A 25233-nucleotide genomic window follows, 5' to 3' on the forward strand; every position below is an offset into this window, starting at 1 on the left:
GCTGGTTTGGTGGTGCTGAGTTGTCTTAGCTTTTGGTTGTCTGTAAAGCTTTTGATTTCTCCATCGAATCTGAGTGAGATCCTTGCTGGGTAGAGTGATCTTGGTTGTAGGTTCTTCCCTTTCATCACTTTAAGTATATCATGCCAGTCCTTCTGGCTTGTAGAGTTTCTACTGAGAAGTCAGCTGTTAACCTTATGGGAATTCCCTTGTATGTTATTTGTCGTTTTTTCCTTCCTGCTCTCAATAATTTTTCTTTGTCCTTAATTTTTGCCAGTTTGATTACTGTGTGTCTTGGTATGTTTCTCCTTGTTTTTATCCTGTATGGGACTCTTTGTGCTTCCTGGACTTGGGTGGCTACTTCCTTTCACATGTTAGGGAAGTTAGGGAAGAGACTATAATCTCTTCAGATATTTTCTATGGTCCTTTCTGTCTCTCTTCTCCTTCTGGGACCCCTGTTATGCGAATGTTGTTGCGTGTAATGTTGTCCTAGATGTCTCTTATGCTGTCTGCATTTCTTTTCATTCCTTTTTTCTTTATTCTGTTCCATTGCCGTTAATTCCACCATTCTGTCTGCCATGTCACTTATCCATTCTTCTGCCTCAGTTATTCTGGTATTAATTCCTTCTAGTGTATTTTTCATTTCAGTTATTGTATTGTTCATCTCTGTTTGTTTTTTCTTTAATTCTTCTAAGTCTTTGTTAAACATTTCTTGCATCTTCTCGATCTTTGCCTCTATACTTTATCCGAGGTCCTGGATCATCTTCACTACCATTATTCTGAATTCTTTTTCTGGAGAGTTGCCTATTTCCACTTCATTTAGTTGTTTTTCTGGGGTTTTATCTTGTTCCTTCATGTGGTATATAGCCCTCTGCCTTTCATCTTGTCTGTCTTTCTGTGAATGTGGTTTTTGTTCCACAGGCTGCAGGATTGTAGTTCTTGCTTCTGCTGTCTGCCCTCTGGTGGATGAGGCTATCTATGAGGCTTGTGCAAGTTTCCTGATGGGAGGGACTGGTGGTGGGTAGAGCTGGTTGTAGCTCTGGTGGGCAGAGCTCAGTCAAGCTTGTATTATAAGTGGGAGATGAAAGGTTTTAAAGTTTGAAACTCAGGTTGATGGAAGACACCCTATGTTAAACTGAAGATTATAGATTTTCTAAGAAGGAATTAGAATTCAGTTTCTGGAAAGACAGCAGAATAGACAGCTTGAAAATATTTCCCATGCAGAACTCATTAAAAAGTAAAAATATTAAAAATCTTTAAAAATGCATAGTGACCTTGCAGGAAGGTAAGGGAAATGACCAGAGACCACACATAAGGGGGAATACATTCTAGAGTAGTAAGTACACATTAAAATAAATCAGCTGTCTTCTGGACATTTGTTGTTTCCTGGTAACTTAGAGTTTTGGTTTTAATGGCCACATGGGGATCAGCCCTGGACTGATACAAGGTAGAGAGTTGGGACAGAAATTCTGAATAAATTCAGGATCATGGAAGAGACACATCTTTGGGGAACTGATAAACTAAAACCAGAATCTGTTATGAGAGAAAAATGGTCAAGTCTCTGAGTACAGAGTAAAAGCCCTAATGTGGAATTGAGATTTGAATTCTCTTTCACTGTAACTGAAAAACCCTAAACAGTGATAGTAATTTATAGTGGACAGGGGTTTAGGGCAGCCTCAGGCACCTGGCAGAAGCTATCAGCGGTCCTCCTGGGCACATGCAAAGTTTGATGAACATGATATCACAGTAAAAAATATCATACAAGGAAGTGAGTGCTTTAAACGAGAGTCAGTAACAACCCTTGGTAGAATCAGACCTTAAAGACTTTAGATATTAGAACTATCAGCTGTTAAATGTAGTTTGTTTAAAGAAGTAAAAAAGGAAACTGAAAATATGAGAAAGCAACAAAATATTATTTAAAATGGTCAAGCAAAGTGTGCTTTAATATATTTTTTAAGATGTAAAAAAATGATATTGTGATTAGGTTAAAAATCCTTGTCTTCTGTACTATGAATCTAATAAAATTTGCAATGAAATATACATACATACCTATACATATATATATATATATAAAATAGCTGAAATTTATTTTAATATTAGAGGAGGAAAAGTGGAGTGGGGTTACAGATGAAACAAGATTGGCCATGAGTTCATAATGTTGAATCTAGATGATGGATAACATGGTAGTTCATTGTTTTATTCCATCTAGTTTTTAAAAAACAGGTTTATACCCATTCTGAGTGACTTAATGATTTTTATTGAATTTGTAGCACTGTACAGTCATCACCTTTTAGAAAGTTTCCAAGATCCCTCATGCCTGTTTGAAGTTAATTCTTGCTTCCACCTTGCCTTAGGCAGCCACTGATCTGCTTTATAGATTTGCCTTTTCTGGACATTTCCTGTGAATAGAACCAAATTATATGTGGTCTTTTTGTCCGGCTTCTTTTACTTACCATAATGTGTTTTGAGGTTTATCTATGTTGTACCATATATCAATAGTTGGTATAATTTTATTGCTGAATAGTATTCCATTGTATGGATATATCACATTTTGTTTATCTGTTCACCAGTCGATGAACATTTAGGTTGTTTCTACAGTTTCATTATTGTGAATAATGCTGCTGTGGACATTTGTGTACAGGTTCTATATAAACATGTTTTCATTTCTCTTGGGCAGATACCTAGGAGTGGAATTGCTAAGTTGTATGGTACATTTATGTTTAATTTTTAAAGAAATTGCCAAACTAACACTGGGGTAGGAGAAAGTGTGCTGATTAGCACTGCCTGCACTCTTATTCTACCTCTTTGTTGCTGAGTCAGGGGAAGTGAAGGGACCCTGCCCAGTCTCACTGCTGCTGGGTGAGGCTGGAAGTCTAGGTCCCTGCTCAGCCCACTGACACAACGGTGTTGGGCCAGTTTTTCCTTTGGTGTTTGGCTGGATTAGGACAGGTATTATAAAAAATGTTTTTTTTTGTTGCACTTGGCCATCCTTTTCCAGTCTTTTGGGTAAAAAATAGGCTCTTCTTCAGGCTTTTTTGTCCTGACTATTGGTGATTCCTGGTTGCAGGCTTCTCCAGCACCTCATCTAGGATGCACGGGAAGCAAAAGGAAAACCCAGGGAACTCACCACCGTGTCACTCCTCAAGTCCTAAGGTCCCTAGCCTCCAGTATATCTTCTTTACATCTTTCAGAGTCTTCCTGTATTTGTTAATTACTTCTGGGATGTTTTAGTTGTGAGAGAGAGCTAGTGATGAATGGAGGTACACCATTTTGGTCCTAGGCTGTACTTTTTCCTTTCCTAGTAGTCAAATGTGACTGAGTTCTGGCCAGTGAAAAAAGACCAGAAAAATGAGCCTGACCCATAAAAGCCTTCTTTGTAATCCATGCTCTCTCTTCTGTCTGCTGGCTGAATGCAGAGGATCCAGGTGAGGACTTGGAGGCCACAGGAGATGGTGGATCTACAAGATAGAAAGAACCTGGGTTTCCCAATGACTGGGTGTAGTACTGGGTGTATTGTACTACACCCAGTAGTGGGTGTAGTAAATCCACTCACTATTGTATTATAGACTGAGCTTTGGGGATTCTTTTTATAGGCAGTTAGCCTAGTTTGACTATACAACAAGACTTAATACTGTACCTTTTCCTGTCTGCTTTTTCTTTATCTTACACTTCCTTTAAGGGTAAACTCAAGTCCTGTCTTCTTTACACAACTTTCCCTAATTCCATCATTCATTTATTTGAAATCCTACAGCCCTGTAAATTTAACTTATGATTATAAATTCTTTTTTATTGTCCTCTAGTCATCTTAACTATGGGTTAATACTAATTACTTTGTAAGCTTCTAAAAGAAAGGGACCATATTTCTCTCACCTACCTGTTCAAGGGGATGGTGAATAACTGCATATTAAATTTGTTCTTTGAAGCATTAAAGTGCCTGAATAATTAAACCCTATAGCAATATGATAAAATGAAATTATCATCATTAAAATTTTTTTCCTTTAAATTTGAGGACGTTTCTGCACTTTGCACCTGAAAAACTTTTTAGCTCCCTGATGAATCCATCATATTCTTTATAGCAGAAATTTTCAAACCTTTTTGCCCATGACTCATATTATAGGTTTTCATTATACACACAGACACACGACTGAAACAAAAGTTTCATGTAACAGTGCTTAAACTGTAATTACCATCATTATGTGCAATGCCCTCTGATATTTTCTATTCTGGTCACAACCCATTAAATTGATTCTACGACTCACTCACTGGTCATGACCTGTAATATGAAAAATGCTGCTTTATTGCTGGAGGGAGGATTGAAAGGGTGAAGCTGCTCAAATTGAGCTATAACTAAGGGAGTGGAGCATGTTAGCTCTTGATTCTGAAATTTTAAATGTGCACTTGTCATAACGGCTTCAAGCAGTAAATGTAACACAAAGGATAAGGAGGCGCATGGTCTGAGAAAGCCCTTTTGCAGTTAGTGTGGTTCTTGGGCCTTTTTTATTAACACTACCTGTGTACCCGAGCCCTATTTCAGATCTATGAAATTAGAATCACTGCTAGGATCTTGGAATCTGCATTGTGACAAGCCTGTAAATGCTCAAGTTTGAGAACTGTTTTTTTACAGAGAGCCCCAGCTCTTGGGTATGACAGATTGTTGGGGGATTTGCCAAAATGCGAACAACTTTTGCTTGAATAATCCTGATTGCCTTGGTTTGTTAAGCTTTTGAATTCTAACTCTTAGTATTTTTTAAAAATATATTTTTTATTCCCCATCCTTTTGTCTATTGAATTATTTACCATATATCTGTGCTAGTTTTAGCTTATTTTCTTGTTTCTAATCTCATACCAATTGTTTTATCAATTTATATTATTTTCATTGTAGATTTTCTTACTAGTTTATAAACTTTGTTTTTATTTCCTCTTCCTAATTTTACTTTTATATTATCTTTCTACTTTATTAAAACTTTAAAATGTGTGTTCTGCACTTTGTAGCTTTAAGAATGTTTTTTAATTTTTTAAGACATTTTAAGAATGTTAATTTTTTTTGCTTTATTTAGTTTACTTGTTTTACCAGCTAATTTTCTTCCTCCCTCCCTTCTTTCCTTCCTTCCTTCCTTCCTTCCTCTCTTTCTTTTTTACAATATAAACCATCTTTTATTTCTGTAGTTTTTAAAACGACCGATAGGAAGCACAGAGTGTCAGCTGAGAGAATGGCACATTCACTTAGGGTGGGAGACTTGTAGATTTTTACAGTAATAGCTTCTCAATGAATCATAAGTCCCTCATTGATTTGTGTAGTTCCCCCCACATTGACTCTGGCCATGTGACTTGCTTTAACCATGGGACATCAGCAGATGTTATTCAAGTGGAAACATGGTGAGCACTTGTGAACTGGGAACATGCAAGAAACTCAGGCTGTCTTGCTAGAGGGCACATTGAAGGACAAATGAGACATTCTGGCCAACAATCCCCAGGTAAATACCTGACATATGACTAGGGCCATCTAGGACTTCCAGCCCCATTTGAGCCCGATATGGTTACAACCACATGAGTGACCACAGGAGAAAGCAGCAGAGGATCTGCCCCCACTGAGTGGAGCCCAAATTGCAGCATCATGATCAAATAAATGGTTATTCTTTTAAGGCACAGTTTTGGAATGGTTTGTCATGCAGCAATAGGTGACTGAAACTAAAATTGGTATTATTAGTGAGGTGATGCCATAACAAAATCCTAAAATATGTTGCATTGGTTTTGGGACTGGGTCGCAGTTGACGTCTAGAAAAACGGTAAAGGGATTGTTGGCAGAGGCTGGAAAAATGACAAACAACTGTTAATGGAATTTGGAGAGGTGGTGAGGAAACTGTTATTGGAGATTAGAATGATGATGATGCATTTTTATGGTTCTGAAACAATTTTAAAAACTGTCACTTACAGGAACTTAGAATACAGAAGATGTATGTACTGAATTTGCGGATCTGGCTTAAGGATCCAGGCAGAATGTTGAAATTGTCAACTGGCTTCTGATAGCTTTGTATAAGGTATGGGAAGAGAGAAATGAACTTAAAGCAGAAATTAGAGGAAATACAGGGTGTCCAGGAATTTCTGTATTGGAAAATAAAACCGTTTCTTTAGTAGTCTCTGGCAGGCAAAAGGTTCTTAAAGTAAAAAGTGGCCTGGAGTAAATATCAAGTACTCTTTATTAAGATCTTAGAAAGATTTAAGGTAGATCCTTTTATCTAGATGAAAGAGATGATAAGATGATAAGAATCTTAAGGGTTTTGTGCCCTAACAACCTAACACTTCCAAATTAGAGCAAGATCTAGTTTGAAAGATTTATGGATATAGTTTTAGGGGGAATAGAATGAACCTTAGTTAGATGCATAGGAAGTCTACAAAATTTTAAGAGATTAGAATTGGCTTATACTAAAAGGGATGGTCAGTTTAAAAAGAGGCCTCTTGGCCTCAATTTACTATGAATAGGAGCATTTCTGTTTAAAAAGAACCCCAAAGCCCAGACGGCAGAGCAAAGAGCCATGGAGAAGAATAGATTAGGAAACCATTCCAGATAACAGAAATGGGCCCTAATTAAAAGAATATTCCTGTCCCTGTGTTAGGAGGCTCTGACAACATCTGCTGCTGGATTTTAGACCTGTACGGATAAATGACTTCTGTGTTTCTCCTATTCCCTTTTAAAATCTATTGTAGTTATCCTGTCCCCTGTCTTTCCATTGTATGTTGGATATTTGGGGGACAGACAATTTTTTCTTTTTGCTTCGTAAACTTCTGATTCAAGATGAGCTGTGTTCAAGTTGTACCCTCATCCATACTTGGAGCTGATGCATATTATGAGGTAATAAAATTTGATCCTTTTGCAAAAGTCAGAGGAGGTGTTGGAAATCCTGGGAAGGGTTGCATGTGTTTGCATGTGGGAGGGATGTGATTCATTGGGTCCAGATGGCAGAACTTTGATAGATTGTTACATTAACATCCCCTCCCCTCCCCCCAACTCCTATAAGCCATGCCTCTTGGTTCTCAAGCTCTTTTGTAGACTCCTACCCTGACTCTTGGCTTGGCCATATGACTTCCTTTGGCCAGTGGAATTATAGCGAACATGTCTACAGAGGTTTGTTAGATGCTTACACAGTGGAGCTTGTCCTCTGGGATCACTGCTATCTCTATGATTGCAGTTGCCTGAATGATCTCAGGTCACACTAGCTTACTAACCACCTGGTTAGTCATTTAGCATAGCCTAAATGCAGAGAATCAAGAGCAAACAGCTGATTACTCTTTTAAGTTTTGGAGTAGTTTGTTTTATAGCAGTAGATGAGTAATATAAGGATTGTATGCTTTTGTCCCTTTTATCTGCCACAGTGCTTTTTGATTCCTTTCAATAGATTGTTTTCTTCACAGTCGATCTCTTGAATTCTAATAGCTTTGATTTATGTAATTCAGAGGTCCCATGGACCAAAATTTCTCTTTATACCCACTTGTACTGCTAGAATGGGGGCTTTTTTTTTTTTTTCATATGATGCAGTATCAGGTTCAGCAATGAAGAGCTGAAGGATTTAAAATCCATGGTCTCATTTTCACAGATTTGTTTATAGATATTGTACCCGTGAAGTGAATAGATTGCTGTGCACTGCACCTACTTGGGAGTTTGGCCTCTTTGGAGTTATGTACACCTGGGGAAATCATCCCAACAGCCTCCTAAAAACCTTTTTTTATTTGTTGAACCAAATTCTTTCTGTTGCTACACATCTTACTATGAACTTCTTTTTGGGTCAGGAGGGCATATCAGAGGGAAATGTGGTTTCTTCTGGGCAATGGAGAAGGATGTACTAGTGAATAAGAAGGCCTTATTCAGTTTTATGAGGACGTTAAAGATTCATCAGTATATAGATGTATCTTGGTGTCAGTACATAGATGTATCTATGTAGCTGGCTTAGATTACATATAGTAATCTGTCTTCTTGTTACTATGTAGAAATGTTTATTTATATCAATTTAATATTTCATTAATTATACATCATCTATTTCATTTTGTGATTAATTAGAACTATTAATTTGAATAGCTGTCTCAGTATGTTTTATTAGCAGGGAAACACCATACACATATTTAATGGTAGTGTTTTGTAGTAATTGCATTATTGCATTGAACCAGAAAGTTTGCAGATTGTAACCTTGCAGTCTAGTTACAGTGATGTGAATAAAGTGGATGCTTAAACACTAAGGAACTTAAGAAGAAAGCAAACTTCAAAAATATTTGTAATAAAAATATATAAGAATCAGATGCTTGGGGCTTCCCTGGTGGCGCAGTGGTTAAGAATCTGCCTGCCAATGCAGAGGACACGGGTTCAGCCCTGGTCCAGGAAGATCCCACATGCTGCGGAGCAACTAAGCCCGTGCACCACAACTACTGAGCCTGCGCTCTACCCATGAACCACAACTACTGAGCCCGCATGCTACAAATACTGAAGCCTGTGCACCTAGAGCCCATGCTCCACAACAAGAGAAGCCACCGCAATGAGAAGCCTGTGCACCACAACGAAGGGTAGCCCCCGCTTGCTGCAACTAGAGAAAGCCCGTGTGCAGCAACGAAGACCCAATGCAGCCAAAAATAAATAAATAAATAAATAAATAAAATTGTGAAAAAGTATAAATAAAATTAGATATTCCTCTATTTAAAAAAAAAAGAATCAGATGCTTTTTTTCCTTTAAAAAGTTAATTGCTTCATTCTCTCTAAAGCACTGCATTTTGATTGAAGAAAACTTGGACAACATAGAAAAATACACAAATAAAAATAATTTACATCACCTTCCAGAATTAATTACTTTAAGATGTTATTGTATAATACTAATAGTTAGAAAGTACTGAGTGATCAGTGTGTTCCAGGCATTATAGTTTAGTATTCAGTTTAAATATAATAGTTTGTTTAATATCTCCGGAAATCCTATGATGAAGGTACTATTACTAATCCATTTTACAGATGAAGAAACAGGAGCAGAGAGATTAATCTGTTGAAGATTACACAGATTTAAGCCCAGACTTTTGACTAAAAGTTTGCATTTCTAAACCATTATAAGTTCTTCTCATACCTTTCTGCAGTTTTCCTTCCTCCTTCCCTTCCTCCTTCTCTCCCTTTCTCCCTTCCCTTTCTAAGCTGGATCACACCAATTTGTTTTTTTCCATTTATCACATTTTCATCTAATTTATTTTGCCAGACATATCCAAATATCCTTAAATATTTCTCTGCAGTGTGATTTTTAATGGCTTCTGGTATCCATATATAATATGGTTTAACCATTACTATTTTAATCAGTTTTCTATTATTGGTATTTAAGTTGGCTCAGTTATTCACCTATCATAAATAATATGAGCATCCTTGTACATATTTTTGATTATTGCCTTAGGATAAGTTTCTAAATATGACATTTCCAGGCCTAAGGATAAGACCACTTTAGATACATTTTGGCAAATTACCTTTCAGATAGTTTGTAAAGATTTTTATTTGTACAAGCAATATATGAGAGTGCCTGTAAAACTTTTTTTTTTTTTAACATCTTTATTGGGGTACAATTGCTTTACAATGGTGTGTTAGTTTCTGCTTTATAACAAAGTGAATCAGTTATACATATGTTCCCATATCTCTTCCCTCTTGCGTCTCTCTCCCTCCCACCCTCCCTATCCCACCCCTCCAGGCTGTCACAAAGCACCGAGCCAATATCCCTGTGCCATGCGGCTGCTTCCCACTAGCTATCTACCTTACTATGTTTGTTAGTGTGTATATGTCCATGACTCTCTCTCGCCCTGTCACGGCTCACCCTTCCCCCTCCCCATAACCTCAAGTCCGTTCTCTAGGAGGTCTGCGTCTTTATTCCTGCCTTACACCTAGGTTCTTCATGACATTTTTTTTTTTCTTAAATTCCATATATATGTGTTAGCATACGGTATTTGTCTTTTTCTTTCTGACTTACTTCACTCTGTATGACAGACTCTAGGTCTATCCACCTCATTACAAATGCCTGTAAAACTTTGATGTGTCCCTATATATACATAGAAAATATAATCTAAAGAATGAAAAATTAGCAACTCATTATTCTTCCAAGTTAAATTAAAATGGTATATGTCCATTTAAAAATTTTATTAATATAGCTTTAAAGGCTTTTTAAAAAAAGTTAAGAAATTTAGTATCTACAGAAATACAAATTATTTTTCAGTGAATAAAACTTCATGCAGAAATATCAAAAGGATGAGAAAATATTCACCTCAATTTAAAGCGAATATTTTTTAAAAGGCTCTTAAATCTCTGACTAAAATGTGATTCGAATCATATTTGGATTTTCAAGGGTGAGGAATCCCATTGCCTAGCACAATGCCTAGCAGAATTGGAATTCAGGAGTTTTTCAGCAATGAAGGAATGAATGAGTAAAAGAAAGCGTGAATTAATTTTTATAACTTCACTTCCTTAACAAAGGCATCCTTTGTTGTCTTTTAAGTTGGGCATATAAAAATATATCTCTGTTCCAGCTCATGTGAAACCTGTCCAAAGTCTACATGTGTGAGCAGAGAGAGGCTGCCAGGATTATCTGGTCAAGGTGGAGTGACTGGTCTAGGCCAGAGCTCTAAAGTGACTCTGTGAAGCGGGAAGGTTTCTAATGGGGACTTCCTGGTATTGCCACATGCTCCTGTGGGGGCTTCTGGAAGCTGGAGCAAGTGTGAGGAGCCCATTATTCTAAACTTATTAATAAAGTGTCATATGTAACTAGGACTGAATAAGTGTACATTTCCTGAGATGCTTTATGATATGAATTTCTTCCCTTTAGCACTCAAGTGTAACTGAGTATGTATGTGTGAGTCTAGGTTTTAATCACCTTGCCAGGTTAAGGGCCCTGAGGTCAAAAGTTTGAATAATTTTTGAATTAGATGGATGGTCATTGTAGGGGGTCAAGTATTCAGGGCTATGGATAATAAGTACCCTTCACCTGGAAAGAATGCTCCACTTCCAACTTAAAGCTTCATGCAGACTTGGGTACAGTATAGTCCATTTTATTATGCATACCTTGTAAGACAAGTCTGAGAACTCTAGAAGCCATGCAAACAATAAGACACCTGAATAGCAAGAGAAGGAAGATGACATTTTACACAATTTTATGCATGTTTTTTCAAAAGTATGGCATGTAATAATAATAATTGTTCTGTAATCAGAATATACTTGTTTTACATGTACCTCATTGCTTGCTGGCTAGTGCTACAATGTTAGAAAGTTTACAATGAAGTATTATTTCTGTTTCTTCTCTTACTTTAACAGTCCCGCTCTGCCGCACCTCACCCCACCAATCAGTTCTCTAAAATAATGGTTCTTCCAAAAAAGTCTGGGGGCTGCTGTTGGTTCCTGTGGCTGCCACTGGGGACTGTCTTATTGAAAAGCACAAAATACTATTTAAACATTTTAGATTGAATATAGTCAGGGCGGGTAGTGCTTGTTATAGGTCTGAAAAGATTGACAGTACTGCTCCCAAAGATGTGAGGTTAAAACCGGGCTTTATTGGTAGACTATAGGTAGTGAATTGTGGCTATGGACTTCTTTTGTTTTAATTAAAAAGTGAATGAGAGAATAAATCAAAACCATAATAATATCATTTATTATTTGGCTGTGGCTAAATCTTACAAGGTGAGAAATCTATCATGTCTCTGTTTAATTCTCTAGGGGAGTTATATTTTCCTAAATCAAGACATATATTTCCCCCAAACTGTCATATGATTTGAACTTAGACACAAGCTGAGAATTTAGGATACCTTGACAATAATATTTGTTTTTAGGAGAAATAAAAATCCGTCAGATTGATCAGAGAGAACGTTAAAACTCAACTCCTGTGTTATATTTGTTTCAAAAGCAGGTTTGATATCTGCCATTTCAAGGTTTAACATAATTTATTAACATCTGTTGAAATCTGCTGACTTACATTGTCTTTCTTAGAGTGAATGATATAGTACTTAGGTCAGAGCAAAGCATATAACCTCTTTTTAATGTAACTTAAAGTTTTTCGAAAAAAAAAGATAGAAAAAGAAAATTATAATCTCATCAACCAGAGCTAATTTAAGATTTTTTTTTTACTGTATACCTTTATTTATATATGTATGTATGTTTTAAAAATGAAACTTAAAAACATAATGGGTATAATGTTTTGGGTTTTTTAAAAATTTTTATTTATTTTTCACTGTGTTGGGTATTCGTTGCTGCACACAGGCTTTCTCTAGTTGCAGCGAGCAAGGGCTACTCTTCATTGTGGTGCACGTGCTTCTCGTTGCAGTGGCTTCTCTTGTTGTGGAGCATGGGCTCTAGGCACACGGGCTTCAGTAGTTGTGGCTTGTGGGCTCCAGAGTGTAGGCTCAGTAGTTGTAGCGCACGGGCTTAGTTGCTCCGCGGCCTGTGGGATCTTCCCAGACCAGGGCTCGAACCCCTGTCCCCTGCATTGGCAGGCGTATTCTTAACCACTGCGCCACCAGGGAAGCCCAGGCATTATGGTTTGCTAGAAGATATTTTTCAATAGTTATGCACATTGAAATTTCATCTGGATTACTTCCTAGAGGCAGAACAATTGAGATCCAAAATAGAAGTATGCTTACTTTATTTGCTTAGCTGAAATGAAACAATGCACCAAGAATTTAGTAGTCGGGGGGTGATGGTGGTAAAAATTGCAGCCTGAGGACTTCCAGTTTAGTTCAGGCGTACCTCAGAAGTATTGCAAGTTTGGTTCCAGACCACCGCAATAAAGTGAATAGCACAATAAAGCAAGTCACATGACTTTTTTTGTTGTTGTTCGTTTCCCAGTGCATTTAAAAGTTATGTTTACATTATTCTGTAGTCTATTAAGTGCAATAGCATTATGTCTAAAAATAACAATGAACATATCTTAATTAAACAATACTTTATTGCTAAAAATTGCTAACCAGCTTTTGAGCTTTTAGTGAGTCATAATCTTTTTGCTCGTGTAGGGTTGTGCCTCGTTGTTGCTGCTGATTTATCAGGGTTGTGGTTGCTGAAAGTTGGGGTGGCTCTAGCAATTTCTTTTTTTATTTTCCACAGCATGTATGTTTCTTTATCAATAGTAGAAATAGTAGACAAAAAAAAAAGTTGAAAGTTGAAATTCCTCCTTGATCCATGGGCTGCAGAATGGATGTTGTGTTAGCAGGCATGAAAACAACATTAGTCTTATACATCCATCAGAGTTCTTCGATGACCAAATGCATTGTCAATAAGCAGTAATATTTTGAAAGGAATATTTTTTCTGAGCAGTAGGTCTCCACAGACCTTAAAATATTCAGTAAACCAGGCTTCCCTGGTGGTGCCGTGGTTGAGAGTCTGCCTGCCAATGCAGGGGACACGGGTTCATGCCCTGGTCTGGGAAGATCCCACATGCCGGGGAGCGGCTGGGCCCGTGAACCATGGCCACTGAGCCTGCGCGTCCAGAGCCTGTGCTCCACAACGGGAGAGGCCACAACAGTGAGAGGCCCGCATACCGCAAAAAAAAAAAAAAAAAAATTCAGTAAACCATGTTGTAAAGAGATGTGCTGTAATTCAGACTTTGTTGTTCCATTTACAGAGCACAGGCAGAGTAGATTTAGCATAATTCTTAAGGCCCTGTGATTTTCAGAATGGTAATTGAGCACTGGCTTCAGCTTAAAGTTACTAGCTGCATTAGCCCCTAACAAGAGACTCACCCTGTCCTTTGAAGTTTTGAAGCCAGGCATGGACTTCTCTCTAGCTATGAAAGTTCTGGATGGCATCTTCTAGTATAAGACTCTTTCATCTACATTGAAAATCTGTTGTTTAGTGTAGCCACCTTCATAAATTATCTTAGCTAGATCTTCTAGATAATTTGTGCAGCTTCTACATCAGCACTTGCTTCTTCACTTTGCACTTTGATGTTATGGAGATGGCTTCCTTCCTTAAACTTCATGAACCAACCTCCGCTAGCTTCAAACTTTTCTTCTGCAGCTTCTTCACCTCTCTCAGCCTTCACAGAATTGAAGAGAGTTAGGACCTTCCTCTGGATTTTGCTTTGGTTGAAGGGAATGTTGTGGCTGGTTTGATCTTCTCTCTAGACCACTAAAACTTCCTCCATATCAGCAATAAGGCTGTTTCACTTTCTTATCATTTGTGTGTTCACCAGAGTAGCACTTTTACTTTCTATCAATAACTTTTCCTTTGCAGTCACAATTTGGCTAACTGACCTAAGAGGCCTAGCTTTCAGCTTTTCTTGGGTTTCCACGTCCTTTAGTCACTAAGCTTAATCATTTTGAAACAGGAGGGAAGGGGGCAGGGCACAACCTTTAAAAGAATGACATAGCCCGAAGACACGATGTAAACTGATTAGAACCAAATAGGTCCAAGATGGTGGAAGATTTGACTTCCAGTGAACCTTGAATCTCATTATATGCTCATTGTAATACATTAACATATGCTAAATGCACACACCCACCAGCTCCATAACAGTTCTGAGGCTGACCATCAAAGATCAAAAAGTGTGCAGTGGCCCAATCCTGGAAATCTCTGCCCCTTCCCCAAAATAACTGGAATACTTCTCCCACTCATTAGCCTATGAAATTACCTGCCCCTATAAAAACTGACAACCCCATACCCTGGTGCCTCTCTCGCCTTCTGTGATGGCCCACACTCTGTCTATGGAGTGTGTTTCTCTCTAAATAAATCCACTTTTTACCTATCACTTTGTCTCTCACTGAATTGTTTCTGCCATGAGACATCAAGAACCTGAACTTCAGTAAGTCCTGAGACCAGGTGTATGATCTCAGTTAAAAGAATGTGGGTTCAAGTCCCAATCTGAGTTTCATGGTTTTAATTTCTAGCTTTTGATTTAAAGTGAGATACGTATAACTCTTCCTTTCACTTGAACACTTATTGTAGGGGTATTGACTGACCTAATTTCAATATTGTTGTGTCTCAGGGAATGGGAAGGCCGGAGTGGGGGGAATGACCAGTCGGTGGAGCAGTCAGAACACACACAACATTTATCGATTAAATTTGCTGTTTTATATGGACACAGTTTGTGGTGCCCCAAAACAATTATAATAACAACATCAAAGATTACTGACCACAGGTCACCATAACAAGTATCATAAATGAAAAATTTGAAATATTGCTAGGATTACCAAAATGTGACACACAGACACGAAGTGAGTATATATTGTTGGAAAAATAGAGCTGATAGACCCTTGATGCAGGGTTGAAACAAACCTTCAATTTGTAAAAACAAAATATCTGTGAAGCACAATAAAGTGAAGAGCAATAAAAAAAGGTATGCCAGTTTTTGAAAGGAAAAACATTCAGGGCAATAAGCAAAGGCTTAATCTTATCTTGAATCTTATGGAAAGGACGTTGTACTTGATTTTGTTTCCCTTTGTCCTGTTGTTGCTGTAGTCATCATTATCATCTTATTTGTTGACTGGTATCATGCATTGTTAAGAATGTTTCCTGGATCCTCTGATTTAATTCTCATATGAGAACCCTATGAGGTGGGTGGTACTGCAATCCCCACTTTATAGATGTGGAAATCAGGTTTAGAAACGTTAAATAGTGTGTTTCAGGTAATCTGGCTAGTAAGCAAGTGGAGCCCAGTTTTGAACATAGTTTTCTGTCTTTAGAGCAAGGGCTATCCAAAAGACTTATCTAAGTTGTTTGATTTTTTTTTTCTTTTCTTTCTTTTTTTCAGTTATACATAAACATGTGTCTATTTTTTTCAAATTCTTTTCCCATTTAGGTTGTTATAGAACATTGAGCAGCGTTCCCTGTGCTATATAGTAGGTCCTTGTTGGTTATCTATTTTAAGTACAACAGTGTGTACAAGTCCAAAAGACTTATCTAAGCTGTTTGATTTTTAATCCTAGTGCTCCACAGTAGAAGCTAAGGAATTGATTGTGTGAGAATGTAAATCACTGAAGTAAAGAAGGGCAGAGCTGCTTTTGGGTTTATTTTCTTCTTTATTGGTAATCCCAATGACTAGCAGTGTTTTCCCCCTTGCTGCTGGAAATCTCTTTGACTGCAAGCAGGAACATCTGACACAGTCACACATTTTGAGATACAGGTAGAAACTCCTAGATTGGACAGGTTGTGGAGGAAAGGGAACCCTCCTACCTTGTTGGTGGGAACGTAAATTGGTGCAGCCACCATGGAAAACAGTATGGAGGTTCCTTAAAAGATTAAAAATAGAGTTGCTGAGTTGCTGTGTGATCCAGCACTCCCACTGCTGGGCAGATATTTGGAGAAAACTCTAATTTGAAAAGATACATGCACCCCAATGTTTATAGTAGCACTATTTACAATAGCCAAGACATGGAAGCAACCTAAATGTCCATCAACAGATGAATGGATAAAGAAGATGTGAGATATATATATATACACACACAGACGTGCGTGTGCGCACACATACACACAAAGAAATATTAGTCATAAAAAAAGAATGAAATAATGTCATTTGCAGCAACATGGATGGACCTAGAGATTATCATACTAAGTGAAGTAAGTCAGAAAGAGAAAGACAAATATCATATAATATCACGTATGTGTACTCTAAAATATGATACAAATGAACTTATATACAAAACAGAAACAGACTCACAGACATAGAAAACAAACTTATGGTTACCAAAGGGGAAGGGGCAGGGAGGGATAAATTAGGAGTTTGGGATTAGCAGATACAAACTACTACATGCAAAATAGATAAACAATAAGGTCCTACTGTATAGCACAGGGAACTATATTCAGTAAGAATACATTCAGTTTTATATATATGGAAAATAATCTGAAAAAAATATATAACTGACTCAATTTGCCATATACCAGAAACTAACACAACATTGTAAATCAACTATACTTCAATTAAAACAAAAAAAGAAACTCCTAGATTAAATATTCTCTGAGGTTTCTTACTTCAGAAAACATTGTTATTTTCAGTTGGTTATAATTTTGACATAATCTCTGGGAATCTAGGATTTAAAATATTAACAACATGACAAGAAAATATGGACTCTTTGGTTACATTGGGTTTCCAAAGTTTATGACTTTTAATTTAGATTTCATGTGTATACCTTTGGTTTGAAAAGATTGCTTTCTCTGTCTGAAGCAAACTGCCCTTCCACAGGGAAAAACAAGTTGTAAAATTTCCAAGAAATAACATGGTTTACTAATTTTTCTAAAATTGCATCATCCAAATGAAGTTTTCTTCATTTCTTATATAAAATTTTCATTTTGAAGTTAGTGCATTATTTTTCTTCTGAAAAGTTGTTTTAGAAAACTCAGGAAGTAAAGTGTACTTATTTTTTTAAAAATTTTAATTGAAGTACAAACAACTGTGGTTTTTATAGTGCTATAGGAACAGTTTCCCAGTTACAGAAAGTTTCTCTTTATGAAAAGTGTTATTCATATTCATAAGTGTTATTTACATTTATAAGTGAATTGTAAAGAAAATTTTATTCTGTTTTGATTAGCATTATCTTATTATGGCTACTAATAAAGCACTGCCCAACTTTATTCCTAATGCTTAAATTGCCTACTTGATGCAACACAAAAAATTTCTTACTGAACTTACTCATCCAGAGTATATTTTCTTGGAAGATGTATACATTGTTTATTTTTTAAAAATTAATTAATTAATTAATTTTTGGCTGAGTTGGGTCTTTGTTGCTGCACGTGGGCTTTCTCTAGTTGCGGCGAGCAGGGGCTACTCTTCATTGTGGTGTGCGGGCTTCTCATTGCAGTGGCTTCTTTGTTGCAGAGCATGGACTCCAGAGCGCAGGCTCAGTAGTTGTGGCGCACAGGCTTAGTTGCTCTGAGGCATGTGGGATCTTCTCAGACCAGGGCTCGAACCCGTGTTCTCTGCATTGGCAGGCAGATTCTTAACCACTGTGCCACCAGGGAAGTCCAAGAGATGTATACATTGTTTAGATAATGTACATTGCTTGGGAAACATCTTAGTTAAATATGCTTTCAAACACCTTTAATCTTTTAAACTTCAAAGCATAGAAATACTATTTTCCAGCCACTGTTCTGGGATTGGGCATACAAAAATGAATAAAGTATGGTTCCTGCAACTGAGAAACTTACAGTGAAAGAGTCATATGTATAGGCCGATACCTGTAATAAGGTTTTAAGAGCTATCCCTGAAGTTTACCTAAATTGCTAAGGGAGCACAGGTGGGGGAATGATTAATTTAGCCTTGTGGAGGAGAGGAAAGGTAAAAGAAAACTATTGTTTCCTTTGTAAAAATCAAACAAGGTCTTCCAGGTGTTGACTAATGATTCTAATATTTTACTTCTTGAAATTAGACGTGCTTCCTTCTGGGTTTTTTTTCCCCTACATAAATCTTTTGTTTACAATGCATTACCTTTTGGTTCTAACAATTAACATTAGAAAAGTTGGTAGATGATTGATTCTGTAAGGGAAAGATGAATGCAAGTGTCAAGATTTGAGTCTATAGGGATTATTCGGTCCCTAACCATGGAGCACCAGGATGTAATTTCCTAATTTCTGCAAGGGAACTTCAAGTTTTGTTGTGTTTTGTTTTAAGGCTTCACAGAGAAGTCACCATCATCTGAGCTGGGCTTTGAAAGATAAACAGAATTTTTCCAAGTAGGGAAAAGGCATTCTGGGAAGAGGGAAAGTCTGGTGATAGGTGACTCGGAGAGAGAAGTTGAGAAGGACTCAAGAGTTTTCTAGTATGGGGGATAAGGTGAGTGGTGATACTGTTAACTAAGGAGGAGAGTATAGAAGTATATTTTGGGGCTAGGATGGAATATGGTCTCTGTTTTGGGCATGTTGATTTGGGGAGTCTTTGGAAATTTCATTAATTGATTTTTAAAAAATTCTTTCCACTAAAATTTATTAACATCCTTACTTGCCCACGTATCAAGAACACAGACATAAGAAATAATCTATTCTCAAAATGCTTATGGACTCTTGGAGAGAGAGAGAATCCAATAATTATAATATGTGCTTAAAACTGCTATGATAGCAGCAGTCACAGGTTTTGATGGGGAACTTGGGAGTTTTGATCACCTAATGGAGACTGAAGATGGGAATGGGGAGGAGAGATAAGGAATGATAGGAAAGAATTCCTATGAGATTGCCTCATGGAATTCAAGTTTTTTTTTTTTCTGGATTTTAATCTTTAATATCTAACATTATTGCTTTAGGACATGTTTTCCCTGAACCAGGAACAGAATGCTAATTATATAAAAATATACACATAGAAAAAGTAGTTCTCCATTTTCCCAGGGAAAAAACAGTAACTTCTAGAACACTCAAGTGTTTTGTTTTAATTATAAAGTCTTGGTCATCTCATTTATTAGCTCTGTAACATACATATTTAAATTAAACATTATTAGACAACCATTACAACTTATAAATATAAGGTGCCATTACTGAGTAAATAGAGTCTCCTGTGAGTGGATGTGTCCCTTCTCCCGCCCACTAACAAGGCAGTAATATGGTTAGTTTAATTTTATGAGTACATGATCCATCGCTGCAAACACTAATTCTCGTCTCCACCCTGTGCTTATCTGTGCAAGTGTATGAGCTGGTTAGATCGCACGGGCAACCTCTCTAACTTCAACAGCAAGATGAGCTGGGCTTGGGCTTTCGGTGCAGACTAATTGTGTCTGTCTGAATCAAGTGATCTGACCTATACTCGGTAGCAAGCACTCTTCGAACTGCTTCCTCAAAGGCCGCTGTGACATTCGTGGCATCTTTTGCACTTGTTTCAAAGTAAGGATGGTCGCTGTTGTCCCTGCACCAGGCTTGAGCTTCTGCAGACACTTGCCGCTCGCTGATGTCAACCTTGTTACCCAAAATCACAAAAGGAAAGCTTTCGGGCTTTGTCACATCCGCATAATATATGAATTTTTTCTTCCAGTTTCTCAAGTTCTGGAAGCTTTGAGAATCATCAGCGCTAAAAGTAAGCAGGCAACAGTCAGAACTTCTGTAAAATGGCGTCCTCAGGCTTCTGAATCACTCTTGACCGGCCGTGTCCCAAATCTGTGTGGTAACAAAATGTCCATCCACCTCCAAATCTTTATTTAAAAATTCCACACCTATTGTATAGAAGAGCTGGGTATCCAACTTATTAGACACATATCTGTTCATTAGAGAACTCTTCCCAACTCCACCATCTCCAAGGAGAATTACTTTAAAAAGCAGATTTTCCTGCCATTTTTAATCTCAACATCTCTGATTGCAGAACCCTTAATTGTTCAGTTCAGATATCATCATTATCCCTAGGGCTGTCGGGAAGATCCACTTGGGCACGGACCGCAGGAAAAGCCGTTCACCACTGTGCCAGGGTCATTATAGGAGTGCAGGGAGTTTCTCGCGGCCACACGGAGGAAGCCGGGGAGCTCCGGGCCAGCCCGTCCGGGTGCGGAGAGGAAAGAGAGAAGGTCGAGGACCCGGCGCGCAGGAGGCGTCGGCGGCACTGCCCGGGTCCAACTGCAGTTGCTCCCGTCCAGCACCGAGGGAACAACGTGGCGACGGGGTGGGGCCCTTAAGTGTTGTTTTGAAGTATGAGTTAAACAGATTGTGGGAAGAGGGAAAGAGGGGGAAACATTTCAGGCAGGAATTTTGCTTAGATGATGCCTTGGGAGTGTGAGGAACTAACCTGTGTATAGGGAGCACTGCTTGTGGTTTAGTGTTAACTTGTAGGAACTATGTAGGTGGGGATTGGTAGGGTCCTGCAGATCATATGTCTCTTGATTTTTATGTTGAAGACAGTCATGTTGGTAGTGTCAGGAAGCTAGTGAAGGATTTTAAGTAGGGGAATGGCTTGATCAAATTTGATGCCCAGCAACCAGTTAGAATTATGTTCTAGAATTTCAGAAATGCAGTTGGGGGGTAGGGTATAAATTTAACTAGGGGTCACAATAATGGATAAAGTGCTTCCTGTTTAGATGTGGAGACAGGTTAATAAAACTGACATCACAGTATGCGAAGTGTTGTAGTATGCTGTGCTATGTATTGAGTATAGAGGAGGAAGTGATTTGGGACTTCACTTTTAACAGTCATAGGTATATGGGTGGTATTTGCAACTGAGAATATTGATGATCTTTTCTAAGGAAATAATATAAAGCAGAGATGAAAGAACTGATGGTAGAATTCCAGAAGAAAGCAGCCTTCATGGGATAATGGTTAAAGAAGAATTATCTAAAGCTATGATGTTAGCACTGTGGGCTACAACTGATTTGTAGGTTGCAAATCAATAATAGTGGATGGGAAATTAATATGGTTGGCTATAGACAGAATTTTAAAAATATGGATTAAGAGACAAAGAAAATATCAGGGTGTATGAAGTAAAGGTAATTATTATTTTGTGGCATTTTGTTCAGATGTGTGTATTTGTGCATGTGTGTATTGGGTAAAGTGTAAAATGTCTTTCTTATTAAGAGTTGTAATCACAAACTTTTGAAAAACAATAAAAGACACTAAGGAAGAGCAGTTGGAAATAATTAAATAACTTCTGTTCTTCACTACTCTGATGGCAAGGAAAAGAAATGGACCCAGAGCAAGTGCAGTAGAAAGGAGATTTTCTCTTTATGTGCAGGTGGTCTCCCCCAGGCCGCCTTTGCGACAGCAGTTATGTAGGAAGAGAAATACAAAGAAATAAGGGGAAAGGACTTGCAAGATACAGAACTCAAAGACAGAGAGGGAGAGGAAGAAATAGAGAATATGAATGGGAAATATGGGTGAGAAAGAATAAACCCCTATGGAAGCGTGACTTTCAGCTTAACCCTACTGTGTGATGGCAAAAGCTCCATACCCTAGCACCATGGCCCAACAAAGCCCCTTGGATTTATCCTGCCATATCAGCTCTGTTCCTTATTAGGGATAGAGCCAGAGGAGGAACCTGGGGAAAGCGTACAAAACTACCTCTAATTAAAGTTGTGATTTAGTAATATCAATAATAGAAGTTATTGAGAGCTTAACTATGCGCTAAGAACTATTCTAAGCACTTTAAATGCATGATCTCACCGAATAAGTTAATATTTGTAAAGCCCTTAGAACGATGTCTTGCACGTGGTAAGTACTCGGCAAATATTGGCTATTATTATTAATTAATTATTAATTAGAGAATAGTTACTAAATATCACCATTTTACTAGTAAGGAAATTGGAGTATAATAAAGTTAAGTAACTTAAGATTTTATAGTTATAAAGAAATAGAATCGTGCACTTTTGAGTTGGAGGTGAGAGACTGACTAGTATAGGTGCATGAAGTTATATGATGACTGGTGCTTGAAATATGATGGTAGAGAGGAGACAAGATGGGCCATAAGTGAAAGATATTATGAAAAGAAAATCCCTTTAGCTTGGTGACTGGTTGGATATGAAGTAAAAAGATAATTAAGATTTTAAGTTGGTTGACTGGGAAAATGGTAAATAAGGATGTAAGAAAATAAGGAAGAAAATTGTTTTGGTAGGAAATGATGACAAATTCCATTTAATCATGTTGAATTTTATGTCAGATAGTCAAGTGATGATTAGCAGGGAATTCAAAACTAAAGTTAGAGATATTTAGGCATTATCACATAAAGGAGTTGCAGAAGCTGTAGAAGGGTTTGAGACCCCCAAGGATAACCAATATTTTTTGGCCACAAAAAATCTGGGGAGTCAAAAATAAGATCATGATAATAGCCCCCATGCAAAATATCCACAGCTTTGCCCACATCTGCTTTGTAGAACCTACAAGTAATACCAGGAATCTTTAAAAAAGAGTATGTCACTACTGCTCCAGGGATGGGCTGTTGTCTGGCATGCACTGTTTTCCTCGCTCCTGCCCTGGTTGCTGTGGCTGTGTCTCCTCTTGCGGCCACCATCTGTGAAGGTGGAGCGCCTCAGCTGTGGTTTGGTACCTTTCCCACCACCGCAGAAATTGCTGTTTCCCCTATGACGTTCTCAGAGACCCTGGAGGGTCAATGGTGATAAAGCTTTCCTACTTTTTCTCATTCTTTTGTCCACCCTCAGGTTTCAGACTTGATATCCATTGGCTTTTTCTGCACCCCTGTCCAGGTGACAGGTATGTTGGCTTTATGGCTCCTCAGTCAGTTTTTTATGCCTAGATGATTCCTGACCTTCAGATGAATTCTTACACGAAATGTTTCTCAGTTTTTGCCCCATCAATCCTTAGGCACATCTAGACTTGTCTGAATCCTAAGGTGAAGGTTACTTATTAGGCTTAAACTGGAGCCAGGACCCTTGTTGCATGCTTTCTGGAGAAAAGAGAGGTCAAATTGGCAAATTCCCATATTTTCCAAGATTATCCCATCACTCGTTTCTTCTGGTCCCTTTACTTCTTCATATGGGTGTTTTCCTGGTTGATTTGAGATTATTTCTTCTTTTCTCCAGATGGAACGATAATGTGTACTTACTGTGGAATTAGATCCTATCCGAATATTATGTTGGGAGGTTTGATTCATTTTTTCCTTTTAATTCTTCTTACAGGGTTTCCATGCTCTTTGTTGGAGTTTAGTAAAGATTTGAATATCTAGCACGTTTTCCTTTCAAATAAGTATTGGTAATGTATTTTTTTTTTCTGGTTCTCTGTGAAGAATCCCAACGAGCCTTTTTGAAAACTCATCATTTGCAGTTATTTTAGAACAGCAATTTGTTGAAAGCTACCATATTGGAAATGTTTTATTGCACTGCACTACAGCTATGAAGTGCAAGGAACCATGAAGAATGAAAAATACAAATGATAAATGTGTCTCTTTCATCTTATTTTTTAGCCTTCTTTGAATCCTGGGGGAAGCCAGTCATCTGATGTGGTGCTTTTGAACCACTGGAAAGTGAGGAATTTTGAAGTACAACGTGGTGACATTGTGTCATTAGTGTAAGTAAATCAGAAACATACTATATTCATATATAAGATTATTTATAATTATCTGATTTAACTAGTAATTCACTGTTTATACCATATTGTCAATTATTTAATTAATAGGTCCATTTAAAATATTGATATAATGCATTTTTCAAAATCAATTTTGAAATGTAACAGTGCTATAAGAAAGGATTTTTCTTTTATACTTAAAATATATCAGTTGACTGACATACCTGGATTTGGTAGAACGTGTTTAATGAAACGTTGATTAGAAATCATTATATTGATGATCTAGAGTACATGAACTTGGTATTTGGGTAATTTTGAAATTCCACATTTTGGAAGCAACTGTTAAGTTACTCTCATGGTTTATTAGCTTGTGTAGCTACAAAATATTTCTAGATGATGATAATTGTGACATGAAATTCAGTGGCATTTATATATATCGGTAATTTAACTGAAAAAAGGAAGTTTGGAAGACTAGTAGATTGGAGGCTTTTGTATGGGACCAAAAGGTGGCACTGTTTCTCTGTTAAAGTATTAAGACTGGTCCAGAACAAAAATTTCATAGTGTAGAAAAGGAATGTCAAAATGTACATAACTGACACAATGATAGTCCTAGTACATGCTTGAGATTTGTTTGTTTATTTTAAAAGTAAATTTACATTGAGAAGACTGCAACAGAACTTGCCTAATTTCTGCTGGTTTCAGCTACTTATAAAAATGTTTTAATATGATTCCCTGTTATGCCAGTTAGTGCTTTGGGGTGGCAATTAATGTAGCAATTACTGTTACTTGTTTAGTGATAGTAAAAATCCTCCTGTTTGGTGAAGACTTCCAACTTATAGTTCTGATTCTTGAATTGGAATGATTGTTTTTTGTTGGGTGATAATTTATAATTGGTAAAAGCAAAACGTTATCTACTGGTTCATACTTACCTTTGGCTAGTACTTTGTGGAAGTAGATATTTTCTAAATGTGTCTCAGTCAAACCTGTTCTACCAAGATTGGAAAACATATTAAGTAAATCTGGTAAGTAACTAATGAAATAAATTTGAGTGAAGTTTTGTATGGCAGCCATCTGAGGATGGGAATTAAATGCTTCTCATGTTCTTGAGTGCTTTCTTTAATATTAACCTACTCTTTGGAGTATACTTTTATTTTGTCATTCAGGGAACTGTTTCTGCAACCTCCTTAACAACCTTTCCATGCTGGGTTAGTGCACTCATTATTCTTTTGCCTTTGGTTTGACAAGGTTACATCCTCGCTTAGTGGTGTAGAGGATACCCACCCAAGTGAAAGAGGTCACACTATAAGCAGACAATCGTGCAGTAACTTTTTTCTCTGAGAAACATA

At 37.4% G+C, this 25233-nt stretch overlaps 1 protein-coding gene and 1 pseudogene across 1 annotated transcript in view; one reads left to right on the plus strand and one right to left on the minus strand.

Moving 5' to 3' along the window:
• IMMP2L (inner mitochondrial membrane peptidase subunit 2) overlaps window positions 1-25233 on the plus strand; it is a 909618-nt gene that overhangs the window by 60615 nt on the left and 823770 nt on the right. The window contains exon 4 of the mRNA XM_060156019.1: window positions 23787-23890. Within this exon, the coding sequence (XP_060012002.1) occupies window positions 23787-23890 (104 nt within the window). The remainder of the gene's footprint in view (window positions 1-23786; window positions 23891-25233) is intronic.
• Window positions 19327-21832, minus strand: LOC132524929 (ras-related protein Rab-9A-like; annotated as a pseudogene).

Source organism: Lagenorhynchus albirostris, chromosome 8, assembly GCF_949774975.1.
Source record: "Lagenorhynchus albirostris chromosome 8, mLagAlb1.1, whole genome shotgun sequence".
Lineage (NCBI taxonomy): Eukaryota > Metazoa > Chordata > Mammalia > Artiodactyla > Delphinidae > Lagenorhynchus > Lagenorhynchus albirostris.